This window comes from Carya illinoinensis, chromosome 7 (genome assembly GCF_018687715.1).
Source record: "Carya illinoinensis cultivar Pawnee chromosome 7, C.illinoinensisPawnee_v1, whole genome shotgun sequence".
NCBI classification, from domain to species: Eukaryota; Viridiplantae; Streptophyta; class Magnoliopsida; order Fagales; family Juglandaceae; genus Carya; species Carya illinoinensis.
Genome location: NC_056758.1, coordinates 40,116,372 through 40,140,264, shown reverse-complemented (window position 1 = coordinate 40,140,264; position 23,893 = coordinate 40,116,372). Strand labels below are relative to the sequence as shown.

The 23,893-nt window shown below is 33.4% G+C and overlaps 1 protein-coding gene across 6 annotated transcripts; it reads right to left on the bottom strand.

Moving 5' to 3' along the window:
* Positions 1-1,031: 1,031 nt before the first annotated feature.
* LOC122315920 (putative inactive cadmium/zinc-transporting ATPase HMA3) lies at positions 1,032-10,072 on the bottom strand. 6 transcript variants are annotated; one of them, XM_043132258.1, is made up of 10 exons: positions 9,853-10,072; positions 7,947-8,167; positions 6,849-7,106; positions 5,030-5,127; positions 4,297-4,552; positions 4,073-4,210; positions 3,413-3,740; positions 3,069-3,271; positions 2,743-2,945; positions 1,032-2,505 (listed from the first exon to the last, which is right to left on the bottom strand). In XM_043132258.1, the coding sequence occupies exons 2-10, from the start codon at positions 8,149-8,151 to the stop codon at positions 1,135-1,137; spliced, it is 3,060 nt and encodes a 1,019-aa protein (XP_042988192.1). In that variant the 5' UTR covers positions 8,152-8,167; positions 9,853-10,072; the 3' UTR covers positions 1,032-1,134. The 6 variants fall into 6 exon arrangements, with proteins under 6 accessions (XP_042988192.1, XP_042988190.1, XP_042988191.1 ...); XM_043132256.1 differs by lacking the exon at positions 9,853-10,072 and adding an exon at positions 8,436-8,673 and having other exon boundaries at positions 7,947-8,305; XM_043132257.1 differs by lacking the exon at positions 9,853-10,072 and adding an exon at positions 8,436-8,673 and having other exon boundaries at positions 7,947-8,275.
* Between the last annotated feature and the right edge of the window lie 13,821 nt (positions 10,073-23,893).

Sequence of the window (23,893 nt, the reverse complement as noted above, 5' to 3'; positions counted from 1 at the left end):
CAAATCAAATTTGTATATATTGAAAACAGAATGACTCAGCTTTTCATGTTTACCTTGACGGTTAATTTGACTTTAATGTTACGATACCGTAATTCAGGCATTGTTAAAGACCATTTCTTGCATGCTACATGAGAATTAATACGCAATGAAATTTAAGTACGTACGTATTCTTTCAGAATTATATAACTTAAATAAACTGCCTCCCGCCAGCCTTACACATGCAAATTAAATTAAATATCTCTCATTCAGAATTTCTGATCCGTTTGTTGTGAGAATACAGGAATCTGAAAATCATGCAAATTGACACAAAGATCATTGCCCAGTTCTGAAGCTCCCCCTCCCCTCCCCTCAAACAATGGGTTGCCGCCATTTCAGGTAATGTGAAGAACCCTATGCCTAATTTTCTTTCTTCGTCTCTGTTTACACTTATTCTTCTCACAGTGTAGGATTCCCCCCATCTGTTTTCGTGCTTTCATGTATTAGTAAACGACGCTGCTTGCTTGTATGTGTCCACTTCCTGGTAATGCTTATTTGTCTTTTATGTATTCGTAATCTCCAATTTCTGGTAATGCTTGCAGATCCAATTTTTTTTCAAAATTTTCAGTGGGCTTTTACGTTGTTAAGACAGTGGTTGGATGATCAGCGGGTTGTATGAAATGAGTTTAAAAACCTGATAAGAAGGGGATTCTGAGAATATTATTGGGGTTGGTTTGGTGAAATATAAGGCTTTGTTTTGAATTGTGCGTTTATACAAACTTGTGTGAAATTGCTGCTGTGAGTATGCGTATGTGTTTCAGCCAGAGAAACTTGGGGAAATTTCGGTGAATTTAGTGATGAACCGGAGCAATATTGTTGAATGATAATCGGTTTTTGATGTGATCCTTTTGCATGCAAATAATAATTTTAAAACCCTACCTTGCGAGTGTGCTTAGGCCAGAGAAGGTTTTTTTTTTTTTTTTTTTGGCTTTCGGTCTTTTTAAATTGAAGTGATTTCTGAATTCGGATGTTTATGTTGGCATGGGTCTGTTCTGTTTGGTTGAAAATTTTCGGTGTATTGCATTTAGTAAGTATATATTATCTCGAACTGGAAGGGTTCTTACAAATGCCTGTGCTTTTCATCAAAAGTTTGAGGCATTATTCGGTGATGATTTCTGATAATCCTCCTCCAAAGCTGGCCCCAAGATGTCCGTGCTTGCCGCAACATTCCTTCATGTAGCTTTTGCAACAACCACCAATTTCTCTGCTCTCCAAACTGATACAAGCATGCATAGCCGCTGATTCCATGTCTTTCTTGCCATGGCTCTTGCAACACCCACCAGTTTCTTTCTTCTTCAAAGCATGCGAATTGATTGATTCCACATTGTCAGTACATGGCACAATATCGATGGTGGTGTGAACCGGTGCATTGTGATCTTTACCATGCTTATACAAGTCAAGATGAACTTCTGGAATTTGATGCTGATGGTTGCAACAAGACACTTCCATTTTTCCTTCTCCATTGTCAATGTGGTTCTCAACATGGCTGTTTCCACAGTTGTTTGAGTGGCAGTGGTCATCACTTGTCACTATTTGGTTTCCTTCCAAAGCGGTAGAATGGTTGCAGTGTTTTGCATCACGATGTCCATCACATTCTACATCATCACCTTTCCTCCCTATTGGATTTGAGCATTTATCTTCTGTACATGAGTCCAGGTTGTGAGGGCCTGAACAACCTTGGTTGTGCATTTTGCGCGACTCCAGGCAATGATTGGACACATTATAGCTTCTGTGACTGCAGTGCTTCGCCTCATGAACTTCATCACTGTCTCTGCATCCAACATTGCTCTTAGCTGAGTCTGCACACTTCATATCTCCACATGATGAATTTAAAGGGCGAGACTGACAATTTGCTAAATTTGCTACACACTTCTTGGAAGGAAGATTTTGAGACTGAGAAACCATTTGAGCTTTGCTTTCAGAGCAACAATGGTGATGTGTATCATGTACATGTTGATGATGAGAAGAGTCACCATTACTGGCATTGCATGCATGTTTATGGGTATGCTGTGCACGGTGACATTTGCTTGATGTCCCTCTTGGTTTCTGGGTTCCTCGCAAAAGCAGCATACTGTTGAGGATGACGAGTAAGCATGTCCCAACATCGGCGAGAACTGCTGCCCAAACAAGTGGATGGCCAGCAAAGGCCAAGGCGAGGATAGCAGACTTTGGAGTGAATGACAAAATAATGTTCAGAATTACTTTCCTCCGAGCTTTTCTTGCCAATTGGATGGCTTCTGGTATCTTTCTAATGTCATTTGACATAAGAATCACTTGACCAGTTTCAGTTGCTAGAGCGGAGCCTGAAATGCCCATTGAGATACCAATATCCGCCATGGCCAATGCAGGGGCGTCATTAACACCATCTCCGACCATGGCTGTTGGTCCTTCCTCTTTGAATTCTTTGATAATCCTTGCCTTATCTTCGGGTAGAAGCTCTGCATGAACTACCTCTAGACGATGATCCAACTGCTCATAATAAAGCATGATATCATCATTAATGAGTTTTTCTTGTCAAGTTTTCAATACCAACTGGAATGAGATCATTCTGATTTTCAAAGAATCTAATTAGTCAATTTTATTTCTCACGGCATGCCTCAAGTTGACAGTTATCACAATTGACTCTAAAATAGTTGACTCTCAAAAATTTAGGTGAACAAAGGATGTGTCAACCAGAGGGAATATATTCAGAGGTAGAAAGTGCACCTGTTCTTGTACATGCATGGCTGCTGCATGCCTATCTCCGGTAAGCATTGCAGTTTTAATGCCCAACAACTTCATCTCCCTGATCGCCTCTGCCACGCCAGATCGACAAGCATCGGAGAGACAAAAGATTCCTACAGGGGTTGAACCACAGTATATGTACCCAATCGTCTTTCCTTCCTTCATATTGCCTTCTAAGGCTGGGACTAGAAAGTTGAATATCAGTGAATTAGAACTATGATATCACCATATCCGGCCTACTTAATTACACCGAAATGAAGAAGTTCTAATAATATAATTTTCATGGAAAAGGAGGTAAAGGATCGCACCTGTTTCACACCCAGCTCTCAGAGCGATTTTTCTGTTTCCAATGTAAATATCATCCCCATCAATATTTCCATGAATGCCTTCTCCAGGAAAATTTTGAAATTCCATCACATTTTCAGGCTTTGGCTCCACCGAAAGTGACCTTGCATGGTCAATGAGTGCGGCTGCCATTGGATGACTCGACTTGCTCTCAATGCTTGAAACCCTTTAAGAAAGATATTCACACAACTATTTTATAAGCAATTAATGTTACAATTCTACTTATTTATAAATCATAACCAAATAAGTTTTAAGGAGAGAGAGAGAGAGAGAGAGAGAGAGAGAGAGAGAGAGTAGTCCTAATTACCAGTAAAGCAATGTGTTCAAGCTGATATCATCACGAAGAGATTGGAAGTCAGTCACCACAAATTCACCTCTTGTGATTGTGCCAGTTTTGTCAAATGCGACAATCTTAATTTTGGCAAGAGTTTCAAGATAGTCACCCCCTTTGATTAGAAGTCCGGATGTTGCCGCCTTCGTAAGCGCACAGAAAGTTGCAACTGGTGTAGACAGGATGAGTGAACACGGACACGCACTCACCAGAACAACCAATGCCAAGTGAAACCAGTGATTACGATTTTTCACTTTTAATGCAGCTGGTACCACCGCAAATCCAATTGATATTATCAGAATTGCTGCAAATTATTAATTAAACATTACCAAGATATTAGAAAATCAATCAAACAAAACAAGAAAGAAAAGCAATATTGGTATTTTAAATCTATAAAAGAATTATACAAAACAATCTTACAAACTGACGTGGTTTGATCTGATCTGTTAGACCTACTTTATAATAAAATTAATTTTATAATTTGAAGAACCACGTCAAGATATATCAGTTTGTAAGATTATTTTTGTATAATTCCTTTATAACTAGAGCCTAAAGTATTTTTCCATATTTTGGTATTATAATATTTTACTAGTAGCAATATTCTGAAAAAATTATACATATTTATATATGCTTAACCTGGGGTATAAAACTTGGTGCATTTATCAATGATTCTCTGAGTACTGGATTTGCTGTTCTGAGCCTCTTCTACAAGCTTTGCCATTTTAGCCACCACACATTCTTCAGCTAGAGCGGTGGTTTTGACACTAATATAACCTGAAAACGACGCAGATTTTGAGCAGTAATGAGGTATTAATTGATCGTACGAAAATGGTGCAAGAGAGAGAGGGGGTGGTACGTACCATTAACATTGATGGTACCCGCCCAAACAATAGAATCCTTTTGTTTGGCAACTGGGAAAGATTCTCCTGTTAAAGTTTTTTCATCGACTTCACATTGACCTTCCACAACAATTCCGTCAATGGGTATAACTTCACCGGCCTTAACAGCAAGAACAGTGCTCAACTTCACCTCATCTGCGTCTACCTCTTCTCCGGTTTCTGCAATGACTGCCTTCTGAGGAGCCATGCTCATCAACGACGACATTACTGCATTCGCCTGAATGCATTAAAAAAAAAAAAAAGTCTTAGAACGATTCGCCAAGCTCACGTGTTTTAGACCAACAGTTCTATTCTTTATTTTAAATTTTATTATTTTCTTATGACACATTTTATTTTGATACATCTTATTAGATTGACATAACATTTATAACATGACAACATTTATTACTTATATCAATATAATATTTAAGTATCTTTTGGAGAATGAATTAAGATATATAAAAATTAAAAGTTAAATAAAATATTATTTTTTTATAATATTATTATTTTAAAATTTAAAAAATTAAATTATTATTACATTTTATATAAAAATTTAAAAAAATATAATAACGATATGAAATATACAGATCATATCATCGTAGCATTTATATCCGAAAAATACTGACGTGACGGAACCATAACAATCTAAATTGAAAGCAATTGGTGGAAATGGAATTTTATTTGTGATAGGCATGAGAGATGAGAATGGGGGGACCTTGTAGCTGGCCCTTGACTCGAGCCATTCCGCAATGGTGAAGAGAAAAACAATGGTGCCGGCTTCCAAGTAATCATTCAGAGCTAGGGTCCCTATCACTGTCAAAAATATTAACTTTTTGTGTTAGACAACTTATCTATAATTTTGCTTAGGGAAAAAAAAAAAAAAAAAAAAATCCATAACTAAAGATATGGGCACGACAATATCCCACGTCGCTTGAAGTGATGGGTCGATTACTACTATTCGACATCCTTTCGGCTTTCGCACTATTTATATATTCAAAAAGGAAAATGTTAGATCCCCACTGATCTGGAAGTTATCGTTTCCAATTTTTTTTTTTTTAAATAATTAAGTAAAAATTGTTTAATATTATTATGAATTTTTTATATTTTTTTAAATATTTAAAAACATTAAAAAAATGATATGAAAAAAAAATAAAAATAAAAAATTTTTTTTGACCTAGCGAAAACTTCAGCGGTAGCTGTAGCACTCTCCATTAGAAAATGCTAGTATATTTTATTTTTTCTTATTTTTTACTGTTTATATGTTTAATTAAAATTTTAATATATTTAAATATTTTTAAAAAATAAAAAATAAAATTTATATTAGTGGTTACCGTCAAAACTGGGCGGGACACGAGGACCTCCCATCTGCATATGATTCCAAGAATATCATGTCGAGAAAAATCAAACATGGAAGGACGAGAATTTTAGTAGGTGGGCAGGAATCTTTGTGGAATGGGAAAAAATCCCACACAATCTGCTAAAGCGATTTCTGTATTCTTTTGGTTTGATTCATCTTGTACTAGGAACTAGGAAGATTGCAAACTAAACTTAAAGCGAGAAAAAACAGAGGAAGTCGATTCAAAAAAGAAAAAAAAAAAAAAGGGACGGCTGCTGGGTACCTAATGCATGCTACGTAAGATTCACCCAACGAAGATCCACCACGGTGAGTTGGAATATAATATTTTCAATAAATCAATTTCATTTATAAGAAGTACCTAGATTTATAAAAATAAATAAATAAATTTAACTTAATACGTCTATCTATTTATAAAATATATATAAACAATTATCACATCAAAACAGGTTGATTAATAAATTTATTTATTTTTAGAATAATTATTTCTACGATCTTCTAAACATTTGCCAGTATGCTCGGCCGCCCTCGTGCCTAAAAAGGACTGGCTCGGGACAAAGTCACAAAATGCTTTGTGAGCATTTTTTGACTTCCATTGACTTGCCATTTCCTAGTTTCATGATTAATCTTTGGGTAGTGATAGGGTTAATATTCTATTACTATCTATTATTTAAATTTATTTTAAGTTTTTTTTATCATTTTTTAAATATTTTTTAACATCTTTAATTATTAAGAAATTTTTTTTAAAATATATAAATTTATTAATATTTATTTTCTTACTAATTAAGTAAAATAAAAAATTTTAAAAAATAAAAAATAAAAGAATAATAAATAAGTAGTAATAAAAATATTAAACCGTATCATTATTCTCAATCTTTAACTAGACGACAAGGCAACTGAGTCATGGGCAAAGATGTTTTATTTTCCGTGGGTCAGTAGAATCATCTTTGAAATGAGTGCCATCTGGAAAACTTTGTTGAAAAAAACCAAAATAGCAAAGTTACGTCCGAATCCGCCAAAAAAAAACATCTTAGCATACTTAAAAGGCATGACTTTACGTAACTCAATTGATAATCACCAGTTAGCTGGATGGATCCAATGGACATGAATAGTAAAAGTTATGGCTTTAGAAAAAGTTAGAAATTACTAGTTGAGTGGTAAAAGAAAAGGGGCCAATTACCTGCAACGAGGACAAGAATGTTGATGTCAAGTCTAAGATTCCGAATGGCCACCAGCCCCTTCAACGTAATCGGAAAGATTCCTGCAGCTACCGCTCCAACAGCCAGCCACTTGAGTGGTTGATAGGCATATTTCAAGAATGATAGCAAAAGCAATGCCCCACAAGCAATCGCATATGGACTTGGCCACTTTTTCTTGTAATTCTCCTTCCCATATATTTTAACGTTTGCTTCCAGCCTTGCTTGGTTTAGAGCCTTGACTGTCGACATACCAAAGCAAAACATGTATAGAAAAAATAAGAATTATAAGGCATTTTTAAGGTATAATGTTCACATGATGCACGAATTATTGGAGAGAATCCCAGAATGACGAATTTATTGGGAATTGAAGACTCAAGAATTAACTATGTATATATATATATATTCAAAAAGATCACAAAACATATGATCTTATGAAATCACGATTAAGAGATTCTGTCGAACGAAATGCATGTTCCCGCCCCAGTACTACATCAGTTCTTGCAGGAAATGAATTAGAACCGAATCAATTACAATAATTTGTTGTGTAGTAGTATTTGATAAATGAAAGGCATCCACTTAGAGATAAATTAATTAGTACTTCCTAAAGGTTATATTATATCTCTCAGGGAAGCTAAGAAGAAGGATAAGCAGCCAGCGTAGGCCGCCCTTCTAGCCTTCTGCATTTTAAAATTGCAGTTTCTTTCATTAATTATCAACATCACCAAACCATAGGTCCACCTAATAACCCTCACGTCCATTTTTTCCCTTGATGTCACGTTTATCGTTGTCCAAGTGATAGGCCGGTCAGTATCATCAAGAAAAAAAAAAATTTATCTTCTTCTTTCTTTTCTTTTCCTTTCCTTTCCTTCTTTCCAGACATATCACAGAGAGATACGGAGAATTATTGAAACAAAACTTCAATTGATCGACGAGCATCAACTTCTAAAATCGTGAAAACTTTAAGGCAAAGAGATCAATGATTTTGCAGTCCAGACAGCCCCGCCTCTGCCGCATGGGGCATGGAAGGGCTAAATATAATTATAGTGGAACTAGGACAAGTTATGAATTATTTTAATTACCAATTTGAATCTGGGAAATGAGGAGATTGTCATGAACGACAACGACTGTTCTTGATGGCACGATCACCGATACCTCCTTGACACCATCGAGCGGCTTGAGAATGTTCACAATTAAAGGCACCTCAGAAGAACAGCACAGACCCAGCACATCAAAGTAGCTTTTCTGCAACTTTTTCTGTGTCTTGCTTTTTTCCTGGGAATCCATAGTTTCCTCCGAAGTTCTGCGAAAACAAGGAAAAGTATAATCAGTTTTGCATAATATCTGTTGGTTCAAAAACCAGATCGGATAAATGCTTCCCTTATTTGGGGGTTGTGATGACAGTTTGTATCTGAAAGTTTCGGATTTGATCAGATGCTGTCTATAACCAAAAGAGTATCGTGATACCATGAGTGCTGTGTGCGTGAGAGAGAGATAGAGAGAGAGAGGGGTACGAAAACCAACGACCAAAATCAAGACATAATGGAAAAAGTAAATAAAAGAAAAGCTACCTGTATGTACGCACGCAGGTAGCACTGGGAAATTACGCAATCAAAATTAAAAAGGACCCAGATCGAAGAGCTTAGCTAGCTTGCTAGAGAAAAACGTTGCAACGTCTATAGCTAGAAATCAATAAAAAGGGAGGATCATGGATCGCGTATAAGAAGAAGATCAGGGTACAGCGCCTTGAGTGGAAGAAAGGGAGGGGTTAAAGAAGGGAATTTAAAGCCAGGACGCAATATCGTGATTGAAACAACTGACTTTTTGAAAAGGAGATTAATGCTTGAAAAGTGGCAACTAAAGTTTCATGCGTGGAAAGTGGGGTAACGCCCGAACGAGACACGGTAGTCGTGGAGAATCAGATATATACATATATATATATATATATATACATATATATATTTTATATGGCGGTAATGGGATTCCAAATATGAATCCATATTGCCACTAATATTAATATATGTATATAATGCACCAACTCCAGCTTCTTCATGTTTATATATAAATATATATAGCCCTATCATCAACTAAGTAAGTGCATATATAGTTAAATATAAAAAAGTAATGCAAGTTACAAGTTTAACACATAAATTTTATAAAAAAGTATATCTGACGGCCATGAAAAGAATGTTTTTCTTTTTTTATACTTTTTTGTAATAGAGTTCTTTTTTTTTTTTATAAAATATTTACTCGAGACTTGTATATTTAAAGCTTGTACAAATAATTAATTTATATAAAATTTATGTTTTTCTTTTAATTATCTTGTAATTAATATCCATCATATTCATTATTGATTTCCTATTGCTTCATATATATATATATATATATGGAAAACCTTTTGGTCGGTACATCTGAAGTAGGCTTGAGAATAGCCTCAATAAAATAACGCCATGTAGCCCATCCATTACTGAAGGAATGGTCGTGCACCGCACCGAAGCTCGTTTCTCTCTCTTCAAAAACAGTATCTCCCTCTTTCTCATCTGTCTCTCAGAGCTCGTCTCTGTACCTCATCAAATACCCATCGAAGGAAGAAAAGCCCAAGGAAGAAACTCGTCTCTCTCTCTTCGAAAACCCATTGCACAGGAGCTTTTCTCTCCCTCTTTCTTGTCTGGACAATAAAAACAGTTGGACAAATTCTGGGCAATAAAAATGAGGATTCAATGCCAATGAGCACGTATACACTTCCTGTACATTATTTGTATTTCAATTAGCATAATTTTCAGAACTTTTTTTTTTTTTCACCAAGGCTTTTTTATTCGACTATGGATCTGTTGGGGTTATGGAAAAGTGCAGAATTTATTCTTGAAAACCCAATATATGCACAATTACTCATAAGAAAACCCAATATATTTTTGAAAAAAAGCACAAACTGCAGATATCACAGCAACTATAATCGGACAGATAGAAAAGGGGGCTGTAAAAGCAAACCATGGAGGACGACGGTGGTGGTTGGTGGCTGATGGCTGACTGCGTCGGGCTCGTGACTGTGTCAAGCTGGTGGATGCGTCGGTCAGTGGCTACGTCGGGTTGGTTGTGGCTGCGTCCGTCTGGTTGCAACCTCTGTTGGCAGCGGCAAGGAAGCTGGTGGCAGTGTCTGGTGGCGAGCTCGTTTGGATTGGGGTGGGAACATGCGGCTGGGTGAGGTGAAAAACTGAGTGAAAACTAGTTTAGTGATTTTTGGGAAAAATCTGGGAAAATGCTATATCCCCCTGGGGGATCCGCTGGGAGCTACCGCTCCCAGTTTTTTTTTTTTTTTTTTAAGTGATGAAGTAAAAATTATTTAATATTATTATAAATTTTTTATATTTTTTTAAATATTTAAAAATATTAAAAAAAAATATGAAAAATAAATAAAAATATCTTTTTTGTTTTAAGGAGCCCAGCGGTGGCCGCAACACTACCGTTGTAATTTCTTATTTGAGATTGGTTCCCCTCAATTAACAGAAGGTACCGCACCAAAGCGGCTCTCTAAATATATATATATCTTAATATTAATAAGTGCCAATAGCTTGAGCTACAGTATTTTCGTCTAATATTTTTATTTTCAATTTTACCCTTAACTTTATTTCAAAATTACGGGGAGTTTGTTTTTATTTCTGTTTTGTCGACAAATGTTTTAGTCTTTTTTACATTTATGATCTTTTTTTTTCTTCTTTAGCGCCGACATTCACACCCATTTCACCCATGCCTTTTAGCTTTTTCTTTTCTCGGAAAAGTCTTTCGAAGAAGGCAAGGGATAAGGTTTTAAATACGATCACTTTCAAATGTCCAATATGAGCAAGACTACTTGATTCTTTAAATTTTTGATTGAAAAACTATACATATATATCTTTCTACAATTCGACATGGGTAAAGTGGAGCAGGTCGATAAAAGTTGTATCATAAAGCTATATATATATTTAATATTATATGGAAAAGTAATCACGTAGTTAATTCATTCTTTATAAACAACTAATTAATTAATTAATTAATATCAAGATGCTTGCTTTTGAATTTTGAGCAGACACCAGCATATAATTATTATACGATTAGGTGATGGTTTAGGCAATGTTCATGAAGTGACATCTTGGTACAACACTTTGGAGATTCTTTTGATCAACTTGTATTATTTTATTGCAAAACAGGACAATTACTTACCAAATTGCATGCATCCTGACAATTTCGTGGATGTGCAGCAGGCCACAATACAAAACAGCATGCAGTATCCACTACTATTACTACATCACTCTTAATCATCTTCACCCCCTCCGCTCCCTTGCCTCCTTCAATTTTTTTTTTATGAAAGCATGACATAAGAATGACTCCATTCATGAATTAATATTGTAATGCATGAAATCGTAATTCGTAAAAAGATGACAGATTTTTTATTTTATTTTTTAGATAATTTAATTAAGATATCTTATTCCTTGAAAGCCGGAGAGAACATTATTACTGTTAGAGAACAGATTTAGTAAATATTTTTTAGAGCGAGAGAGAGGCTTTTAAAAATATTTATTTTCTCTAAATAAAGCAAAATTATTGTTCTTGGTCGAGCCCTTTACGAAAATTTAAGATATGGGTACCACTTAATTTTGTTGTTAAGCGAAAGCTACCGCAGGAATCATAGACGTGAGGGGCTCGAAGTTAGGATCAGGTTGATCATCCGAGTGGTGCTTGCTGTCTTATAATTTTCATAAAGATAGATTAAAACTCCCATTTAGCAGTTAAAGAGTGTAGAGACTTTTAGTGAGATAGCAGTTAGATTTGATTAGAAAATAGGTGAGACTGTCGGGAAAGAATCCAAAATTGATTGACGTGTTGAATTGAAGATTGCAAAAAATTAATGGAAACCGTTCAATTATTTTTACTTCTCTCTCATTTTCTTTCTTTAACTTAGAAGTTTAAGCACATTTTTTATTTTTTATTTTTTGCAATCTTTAATCAATCATAATTAATGTTTTTATATTTTTTTTGTTAAGACTAAATACCAATACTGTAATTCGATAATTGATTAATAATGAACGGGTAGTGTAATGTATTAAATATGATGTTATATCATGTTGATGGTGTTGCGAGTAGAGTAGTTAATCTAGGGATCTAACGGGTCGAAGACATACTTAGTCGAGCATCCAAACAAGTCGTAATTCACCAAAAAGTAAAACCGAAAACCACTTTAAGGACGCCTGGTTTTCATTTGGTGGGAGAGAATCCATTTCTCAGCACAGATACATTGCATGTGGGTTTCTCTTGTGTGTATTGTCACGTACACAAACCTCCCACATTCCTCTCACGAAATAAAACTGTTCTCCATTGACCCACCCCGACTCCTATCATTTCGCTCCTCACCTTCTCTTTCCTCTCACTTATTTTCTCTACTTTGTTTTGCCTTATCTCATAGAATTTGCATGTGGGTTTCCGTTTTTGTTGATAAAGCTCTGTACGAAGAGATTTTGGCCGTTGTCTTCTTTGGTTTTCTCTTTTTTGCTCTGTTTGGAGGGTTTTCTGATGGAAAACGGTGCGGATTCGACCTCCCATGATTTTTTCAGCTGTACCCATGTTTAACATCTTCGGTTTCAGTGGTAAACTCTCAATTGCTTTAGATAAACATAAATGATATACCTGAAGTGTTCTTCTAAATAACATACTCAGTAAAGAATTCATCAAAATTAAGCTGTTAACCTCTCTCTCCCTCTCTCAACAAAAACGGTGACCCTCTATTTTAGACTAGACAATTCTGATCCGTAAGATTCTTACAGGTCTTCTGTAGCTGTCAGGCGCCGCAGCTATGATACTACATTGCTCTTCTGTATCTGTCAGGCGCCGCAGCTATGATGCTACATCTCTTGTCTCTTGTAGAGAGATGCTTCATGAAAGATGTTATGAAGCAATAGAGTGATATTCTGTCATAATTTTCTCTATAAAAGAATTATTCAACTCATCTTCTTTCGCATCTCATCTTCTTCACTTTTCTAAATTTAGTCTGCATTCTTACTCTGTAATCTCTTTCTGCTTTCTCACTGTGCAATGGCTCGACAATCTTCTCATTACCAATATATGAGGTATTCTGCACCTCCTTCACCAATTGTTTCTGCTTCTTCCGTAGGTACTATAATGCAATCCAATGATGATCTGACTAATAAGTCAGATAATGAAATTATCTACGACCTTGTGAGTCTCGGTACCCGATACTCATTAACCCTTGTCGCATATTCTCAGCGACTACAATCTAGGACTGGTGGGGTTGACAAACTTCACGAGAATATTTTTATCCTTCAGCGGCTTCTTATGGAGTCCAACATGAAGATGGAAGCACTAAAGCGAGAGAACAGAGATTTAAAATTTTTGCTTAACTCTTCTTTTCGAGTGGCTACTCCTTTAGATAGGAAAGGCATGCAGATTTTTGAAGAGCAAGAGCGTTTAAAAATTGAGGCAAAGAGCCTCAAATTTCTGTAATTTTGCTTTGTGATAATAAAATAATACTTCACAAATATTCATATTTGTGTTTCTATCTTCTGTTTGATCTTTTATGTGTTCCATTTTATTTCTCCTTTAATAATGCATAATTTCTTACAAAACCGTAATATGAATCTGAAATACTAATTGTATTTAAGAGATGATATTTTAGATCTAATAATTTCATTCATCTCCTCCATGAATGTTCTCTAAATCCCAATTGAAGCTTGTCATTTTACAAATTTTTTAGTTACAATTCACTTGTAAAATCTTTGCTTGTTATTTGAAAAAATTACAGTGGATCAAGATATCAACAATCATGACAGTGTTGCTGGTCTCCTTCTAAACAGGTTGATTCACATGAATAACCTCAGTTGCTTCAGTATACTGAATGAGATGTACTTATTTCTTTTGTTCTTTATTTTAAGACATTTTGAACTTTTGCCATTTATTGTAGTAATAACATAATTGAAGATGAACTGATGACTACTGCATAATATGCATGGAATTCTACCTGCAGTGTACTAAAATGAAGTAATTTGCTATGTTATATGTAATCAACACATTTCCTAATCAATTTGTGCTATTATCTGCTTCTACAAATTATTGATATGTTTTAGTGCTCCCAGAATAGCAAAAACTTCATTTTAGCAGATGAAACAATAAACTTCATTTTAGTCTCACATGCAACAATAAAAGGAAGCTCAAGGGTGCCAAATTACATGGATGAAAAAGAATCGAGCTAAATGATTTTTTCCACCGAAGTGATGTAAGGGATTACGTATATTAAAATTTTTTTTATCAATAGTGATAGTGCACTGGATAACTGATATTAGACGTGTGGATTCGAATTGTCATTGGAAAGTAGATGACAAGTCCTTATTCAATGTTGGTCCCGTCTTGTCCTCCGTAATCAAAGCAAACATATCTTCCTTCTTGTGGGTTCCTTACTTTTTTTTATTATTTTATACTATTATATATTTTTTTAAATTGTTAGGGCTAATTTGGACTATTTTAAAGGGAGAAGGGAGTCCATTACAAGTTTTTGATAGTTTAGGAGATGATTGCAACAGATACTGTTATAGTTTGAGATGATTGTGCATATTTTCCTCAAATTGATCTCAACCTTAAAAAGACTCAACAAATATATTAAAAATCAAAAATTTTATTTATTATACTGGGTGATTAGTTTTGCACTTGTTTAAGTACATTAGCTTGTGTCAGGTTTTGTGTTTCTAAAGTTTTTTCAAAAGCAAATGCCTGCTTTATAGTATTGGTCTTGGATTATATAAATGTGAAATGTAAAATTTAATTCATTTTTCATAAAGTTCTTTTGTGAAAAAAAAAAAGAAAAAGAAAAAGAACCTTAACAATCACGCGGTAAGTGACAAGAAGGATAAAAGTGTAAAATTGAGAAAAAAGGAAAATAAGGAGGAGGAAGAAAGAGGACTTGGGGACTTCGACGCTTCTTCCCGCATGACTCTTGGACGACCGAGAAACCTCTGGATGAAAATCACAATTTGTACAATGAGTAAATCTATCATTATCTTATTATTTTATACTAAAGTTATTATTAGAAAATGTTTGTATATCTTCTCTATTTGCCTTTTCAAAGTGGTCATTAGTCACAATTTGTTTTTTAATTTTTTTATTTAATAATTAAGAAAATAATTTTAAATATATTGGTAGATTTTTTTATTTTTTAAAAATGTTTAAATATATTAAAAAATTATATAAAAAAAAGAAAGAAAAAAACTAAGGGCGGCATGCTCAGCAATAAACACTGAGCGGCATAATTTCTTCTCAGACATAAAAAGTACAGATCACTGTTTAAGTTAAAGCAATGTGCAAGTACTTCATAGTCGTCAAACATGTGTCATGGAATGTGAAGTTGAGCAGGAAAAATTCCAAGCAGAATTTGACTGCACTACTGAAAAATAAAAAATAAAAAACTTTTGATAAAGTCTCAAATCTCATGCTAATCGCGGCTATAAATTGGTCACAAAAATCTATTTTTCTTGTAGTGATGGGTGAAGTGGGTTTTTGCTTAATCCTGGTTGTGCATGAACTGGTGAGTTTGTAAGCTACTAGCATGACGATATATACTCGCAAATCCTTGTCATCCATAAATACACTTGCAATTTGCATTTAGGGCCTGCACTAGCTAGCTAGCTAACTAACTTAATTAATGGGATGATCAATAACGACCATCATGATCAGGTTACATATATAATTACAATTATTATATATGCATATATGTATTATTAACAACAATTTATTTTTAAGTTATGCCATCAAATTCATGATCATGTCATGTCGATCGATGCAAGTGTTTGCGATATGTATATCGATCCCCATTCAAAGAAACCCATAGATCGATGCTGTAATTAGGCTGATTTTGACATTCAAAGGGGGCGCTTTTAAAAAAAAAAAGGGTAAGAGGAGGTTGACAGTTAACTCATAACAGTCTTATTATCTGTTCCTTACGCGCTTTTTTCTTTCTTATTAATGTATTGATTAAGAAATTTAGCAATCTTATCAAGAAGAAAATCAAACGATCGACATAAAGATAAAAGGAAGACTTCAAGAGAGAGAGATGAGTGTTGTCATTTTCTTCTACTCACATGGTTAGACTGCTGACTACTCAATAACCAAACAAAAACAAGAGACTTTAAGCTCGGTAAAAAGACGTGCTTCTTCCATCTTCAAGCAACTTGAGCATGTCATTTCATCTTTTTAAATAAAAGTATTCTTGGTCTTATTTATTGACGTGACTCATTTGTAAATTAATCACTTAAATATATATAGTCATTTAAAATGATGTATGCACATTAATAAAAGAACATTAAAAAAAATATAAAAGACTACTTGATTCTTTTCTGAGATGGTAAGTGGTAGTCTTTTAGGATATGGACAATTTCAAATTTCCAACACTTGGAAATTTTCCACATTTTATATGATTTTATTTGCTTTCAAGAATCATATCGCACTTTAAAAAAAATACCAAACACAAGAAAAAATGCATGCGCGCTAATAATAGACAAATCATCTTTCACTAAATTTTGTCTTCTGTAATGAAAACAATGGTGTCAAGTAATTGAGCAAACATCATGCAGCAGTAGTTTTGCAGCGTGATAGGACGTCTGGATGATTGAGGACAATAGGCACCTTAAAACGGTCTTTATGGCTCATTTGTGTTCACTTCGTCTCGTATTGCTGATTCAGTTTTTGTTTCAGAAGGTACGTATTTCCTTAGTTTTATTTCTTTCTTCATGGTAAGGAAAATCTGCCTACACATAATCTGCCTGTGTATATATATATAATACAATTAAAACTTACAATGCCTTTTGTGTCTAAACAGGAATTGTTCTTATCAAGAGATCTAAATATATAAAAGACTCTCTATTGTTCATTTCAATACCTGTAAGTGCTTTTATATATATATATATATATATTATATATCCCTTTTTGCTGGTCTCTACTTATAATTTTTTTGTGGATCCTTGCTTTGAATGGCAAATTAATTTTGAAAAATATTTTATTCAAGAATTTTGATATGTGATATCGATCTATGCTTTTTATAAGTTCCATTTTCATGGTATTTTTTCATTCCATGTGTTATTTTCTTATCTTCATTTATTGATCTGATATTCCTTACTATAATTTTCGTAGCTGAGCGATCATCTCGATCCCCCTCTCCATATACAAGAAGCTGGTTAATAATAAACATATATTACAAGCAACTATATATAATATGAATGGTAGAGATAAAAGTCAACAAAAGTGAGTCTTTCTATGGTAACCACTAACCTAATTAAAGTCATCATATATAAGTTATATACTTGGTCATTAGAAATTCTTATTCACAGTTACTAAAGTCAACAAAATTAATGAGTACTGGCCACCCTAGCTTAATTATTTATTTATTGACAAATAATAATAATAATTATCCCCAACAGGTAAAACTTGTTAGCAATTACTTGAATATATATATATATATCACTTGAAATTAAGTACATGATCATGAACAAGTAAATATTGTTTATGACGTCAGAAAATAAATAAATATATATAGAAGAAATTATTTATAAGAGGTGAGATCGAGTTTTTAATACCAAAATGATCATGAAAGGTGATCGATCTGATCTATATATAATAAAAGGAGTGATATTAGTTGGAAGAATATTTTATGACCATGCTGCATGGGACCATCTATATATGTCTGTTTCATGTGAGCGATGACAATATCCATGTGGGAAAGCATGTGATGGGTTTCGAACAACAACCATCAATCTCTTTGTTTAATCTATTTTGATATTTATAAAGTTCCTCGGATGCCTTGAAAGTCTACATCCATCATCGTCTTCTATTATTATAATTTGCTACAACTAAACAAAAGAGCATGGTCCTACTCTTTGTCTATTAAATCTCGGAGTAATGTTATATACAGTTTTAAAATCATGTATAAATCTTGTATATAGTTAGAGCTCACGTCCTCTCAATCCAACGAGTTCTCATAAGCACCAAGGGTACGTGCTAAGGTTGAATGATATTGTACGTGGCCTACCTTGCCATTGCTCATGTGTTGCATTTACATAGGATGCTCCTCTTACTACAAGTCAAGAGCCAACCATGGAGATATCGTGCATGTGTGTGTGTTTTTGTTTTTGTTTTTGTTTTCAACGTTAAATAGGTCATTACGTCATGCATTGCGTTAATTTGTGGCAGTAATTTCTGATCTCTATTATTTTTTCTTGTAGAAATTCTATGTTATCATTAGATTGATCAGGCCAGCTAGCATGATTGACATTTAGGGCCTATTTAGGATTGTGTTTGGAGTTTTAAAAAGTACTTAAAGAGCCTTAAAAGTCATTTAACGAAAAAAAAAATTGATTGTTTGGGTGCTACATATTATGATACTTTTTAATCTCAAATAAACTAAAAAGTAAGTTTGAGGAAACATATCATTTTAGTATCTTTCTTCAAATGCACTTTTTCAGATAATTTAGAATATAATTTAAATTTTAAAAAAACTGTCAATAGGTGAAAATATTTATATAATTTTCAACTGCTTATTTGCGATATAGTGATAATCTTTAAAAACTCTAATTATCGTCGTTTCACTATAAGAAAACTGTTTATTTGCAACAAATTATTTGTTACTTAAGTCATAAGCTATAAGTCCTAAAGTTATAAACTATATTTTCCATCATAATTCCAAACATGCACTTACACTACAAAAATAATGCTTATTTGTAGTCAGTTATTTCTTATGTTCATGTTAAAATGAGCATATTTTTATTGTAAATAATTAATCACAAATGCTTATTTTTCTTGTAACTGATCATCATCTTTTTCATTAGCTAATTTTACAATCTTTTACAAATATTATGATTCTTCATAATTTTTTTATAAAGTAAATTTGGCAAAACATTTACAATATGATTTCCAGGACGTTCAAACGTCGATGCACGAGATTTATATATATACATATATATATATATATATATTTAAAAAGAATATATTGTCAATACTATCTTGATCTTATGATTTTAATTTGTTTGAAGTTTACAGTTTGAATATACAATTAGTTGTATGGCATGTGTTGTCACGAGCTCACAAATTAATTCTCTATATATATATATAATATCTCACCACGTCGAACATGAGTACTACCTCTATCTCATTTATATATTATTAATTAATTATAAACGAGAAATATGATGATCATCCGGTTGCTTTTGATTATTGGACCATCCTAATTAACTTTTTGACTTAAAAATAACAAAGCACTAAAAAACTTATACAAAAAAAAGTTCCTAAAGTTAACAAATTAATAAACGTGATGATCATGCCTACAAAACAGAGGTGCGTTATTAACAGATTAATTTTTGATATGTTAATATAGTCTTATTTAATAAATAATAATATATTATCAGAGTGGTTGTGTGATGTTTTATAATATATTCATTTACAGCAAAGTTGTTGCATGTGTCGTTGTCTTTGTGTTCCTCGATTTGCTGGGTCGTGATCTCCTCATTTTCTACTGATCTTTCATTTGTCCTCTATCTCCAGGTATGTTTTGTTATTATCCATATAAATAAATGTTCCTCTATTTATTTTGTATTATTTTATGAATTCATTTGTCTATGTTATTTTACAAATCAGTAAGATTGTTATTTAATATTTGGTTTGATATGAATGTTAATCATATGCTATTATTTATATATAATATTTCTTTATGCTTTAGAGATACATAATTGCAAGCTTGTTTTTTTTTTTTTTTCTTTCCTTGGATATTCGTTTCTCTGTTTTGTATGTCTGCGTGTTTGACAAGTTGTTATTTATGTCTTCTTAGTCTGTCAAATTCCTACAAAATTTGTGATTCGTTCTAAGAATGCTAACTGGTAAGCCGATCTTATTACATAGAACATTAAAATTTCATAAATTGTATCTTCACTAATTTGTATCTAAAATTCTTTAAAAATAAATTTTGAAGAATCTGGAAATGGTGTTGGAAAAAAAAATTGGTACGCTGCTCAATCAGAGGAGAAGAAAGAAGAACTACGTCAAAAAAAGCGGCAGAGGTATGCTGAACTGAAACAATGCAGAAGTAAGAAAAAATAAACAGAAACAAGATTTCAACGTAATGTATCTTATAATTCAAACGATAATGAAATTATTTGTACAAGAGAAATCGGATCTTCGTCAAATATTAACACTTCTGGTAACATTATACATAGGACCGCATCTACTCTATCTAGAATAGAAACTTGCAACTCTGGCAGTGTTCAGAAAACTTCATCAGTTGGTACTTCTTTCAGACGAATATTACAAACTGACATTTTGGAGGCAAACCACTTACCCTTTGTGCTTTCGTGCCAATATTGTGGAGCAAGAAAATTTTACCATGAACCAAACGGCTTTTGTTGCGCTGATGGGACAATAGCGTTGAGCCGTAATCAATTTTCAGATGAGCTTTATCAATTATTCACTTCTAATTCAGTCGAGTCTAAAATGTTTTGTACATATGCACGCACGTACAATAATAAATTCGCTTTCACATCATTTGGAGTTATATTTGATAAAGAATTATGCAGACGAAACAGAGGAATCTACACGTTTAGAGTTCAGGGACAGATGTATCATTATATTGAGGATTTAGTTCCTGAAGATGGGCATCCTTCATATTTACAACTATATTTCTTCGATGTGACGCCCCCAAATTCCGTTTGGGATTGGACGGACATTAGAAGCGTCGAGACATGTAACACAAGGTTACCTGCCCCCGTTCATGACATATAAGATGCAATGTTCCTAACATGCATCTAACATTATGCAATATTCGCAGCGGATAAATTATTTCTATAGCAATACTATGCACCAATTTGAAAATATCTCAAATGCTTAAAACATACTTGATATATAAAGACTCATTGAACAACTAAGATTATAACACTAGTCCAAAATGATTATGATCCAAAAAGTACTGGAGATGTAACTCTATCGTACAAGTAGTAATTTACATTAACTACTATATTAACATTGACGTCGCATCGTCGCTCAGTCAACTGTGTCTAGTTGGTCAGCTCCTGATTCTCCTTCAGGTTCTGTAACAAGATCTACCATTCGGGGGGAATGGTAGTTGGGACCACCACAGTGAGATTTGATTACAAATCTCAGCAAGTTAACAAAAAAACTTCCACACAGGCTAATAATGCATGGATGACAGTAAAAGCATAAATGCATAATCAAATTCATAAGTAATTAAAGCATAATTTGGCATACAACATAGCATAATTGACATAACTTGAATTGAAACATGAACTGAACTTGACTTGACATGAACTTGATCTGAAACTTGACTTATCATGAACTTGTTCTGAAACTTGACTTAACATGAAAAATACATACTCCACAGTTGTTGTGGCCCCATGCATTCTACACATCACAATGCAGTTAAATACATACTCCACAGTTGTTGTGGCCCCATGTATTCTACATAAACTTGACCTAACATGAAAAATACATACTCCACAGTTGTTGTGGCCCCATGTATTCTACACATCACAATGCAGTTAAATACATACTCCACAGTTGTTGTGGCCACATGTATTCTACGTGTAAATACATACTCCACAGTTGTTGTGGCCCCATGCATTCTACACATCACAATGCAGTTAAATACATACTCCACAGTTGTTGTGGCCCCATGTATTCTACATAAACTTGACTTAACATGAAAAATACATACTCCACAGTTGTTGTGGCCCCATGTATTCTACATAAACTTGACTTAACATAAAAAATACATACTCCACAGTTGTTGTGGCCCCATGTATTCTACGTGTAAATACATACTCTACAGTTGTTGTGGCCCCATGCATTCTACACAAACTTGACTTAACATAACTTGAAATACATGACCAACTTGAGATAAAAACATTTCGTAACATGACATAACATATAATAGACCACATATTTAACATGACATACTTGTAATGTACAGTAATACATGACAGAATATATTATGTAACAGATAAAAATTGATGACAGAATAAATTCTGTATAATAGATAATTACATGCTAACTTGGCATGGCATGACATATATGATAATACACATACATACACTGTAGTTCCTTTACTTAGCACACATACACAGTAGACTGCTAGTAAGTTAAAAGCTAACTTACCTCGATCTCCGCGTTTCTTATAAAACCTCAAGTGCGATCACGAGGAACTGTAATTAGTGATTCTAAAAGTTAGCACTAAATCACTAATAATTTGAAATATGAAAAAATACTAACTTAAAGAGTAAAATTTCCATTTTACTTTCTACATGTAGGAAAATGACAGTTTTACCCATAACTTAAGGATTTTGCATACTAACTCCAAAAGTTACCAAAATTTACATGCCTCATGTAAATTTTATCCTCAACTCAAATATCAATTTAGAAAAATTTAAAATTAATCACAACTATTAAAACTCCATAGGGCCGAAATTCCCATATGCTATTTCTATTGATTTTTGTTTCCAACTTGTTTTGATCAACCTTTTGATCTATGACTTATAAATATGTGATCTTCAAACCAAACCATCACATAGTTTAAAAATATGTCTTAAAACCTATATAAGCTTCTAATTCAAGATCACATGGTTAAAAATTAACCAAAATATAAATTTAGCCAAGAACATCCACACTTTGGCTTATCTGAATATCTCTTTACATAAAATTTCATATCTTTGAAACTAACATCAAATATCTTCAAAATAATAATATAACATGTATATAAGATGCTTAGGATCCTCCAATAAAATTATCAAAGTCATTAGAATAGGTTTAGACCACCAAAGAGTTAAACTTTCTCAAAACAGAAACTGTTTTTCCTCTTCCAGTTTCTAAGTTTCTAAATTTAAGAAAATCTTTCATCAAAACCTTTAATCATGCAAAAATCCTCAACCAATAGTCATATATACATGTTAACAATACTCCATAAAAATTTCGGACCAATATCTATCCATTAGCTTGGTCAAAAACTCCAAACTATAACATATTCTCCAGTTTATCTCCTAGAATGACCTTTCTATAGTTTACACAATATTTGACTGACCAAATGATCTTCAAATGGGGTAAATAAGATATCCATGTAAACTAGACTCAAAAAGAAACAACTTATATGAAGGAGACTTTATGATAAAACACTTACAACAGCTTCGAAATGGGCATGCAAAAGAACTCCTAAAAGCTGTCCGAGAGAAAGTGTTTGATATTCTTTTAAAGGAACGTGTAAATGAAGATAAATTCGTGGGTGATGGCTGAAGATGCTTATGGACGAGATAAGGGAGATGATAAGGCTGGAGTTGAGAGTTGAGTGTGGTTTTCTCCTACCCAAAATATCTATAAAAGATTATCTCAAAATATTCTATCCAATAATATCTATAAAAATCAGCTCAATATATTTTCCAAATGTGGAGTAGACTTAGAAGAGTAAGGTGGCTAAAATCTTTCCATGTGTATTTTAAATCTCTATTCTTAAGATATTTTCCAAATGTGTATTTTGCTTAGGTGTCATGATCTCATACCTTGATTTCCTTCACAATTCCATCTAATGGTTTCTCTTTGTGCCAAGTATCTAATACTATTCATTATGTGTGGTTAAGATCTTGCCAAGTGTCCAAATAAAATATCGCTAACCTAATTTGGACATTTCACATTGTGATTTTGAAAACACTGCGCTTAGTACATTTACCAAGGTTACTATTCACTCCAAAAATAAACGTAATAAACTTAGTACTGAAAAATCCTAAATATTCAATTAAGCCTAGTGGTGTAGACTATAATGTATTCTGACACTTTTAACTATCTCAAATTATTAAAATCGCATTTCTGGCACCATAGTGAGTGATAATACTAATTATGTTGACAGGCTAAAATTTATGCGATTAGTCGATTCGTGTAAACTTACAGAGTTTTCACGAGATTCCTAAAGTCAATAGAAATTCCTTAATTGAATTTCTAGCGGGCTGTTACATTC

Coding starts and splice junctions, on each gene's coding strand:
- LOC122315920 (XM_043132253.1), bottom strand. CDS start 8,334: ATGGTATCACGATACTCTTTTGGTTATAGACAGCATCTGATCAAATCC. Junction 5,128..6,848: donor CATTCTTGTCCTCGTTGCAG/GTAATTGGCCCC, acceptor TATTTTTGACAG/TGATAGGGACCCTAGCTCTG. Junction 3,272..3,412: donor TTGAACACATTGCTTTACTG/GTAATTAGGACT, acceptor TCTTTCTTAAAG/GGTTTCAAGCATTGAGAGCA.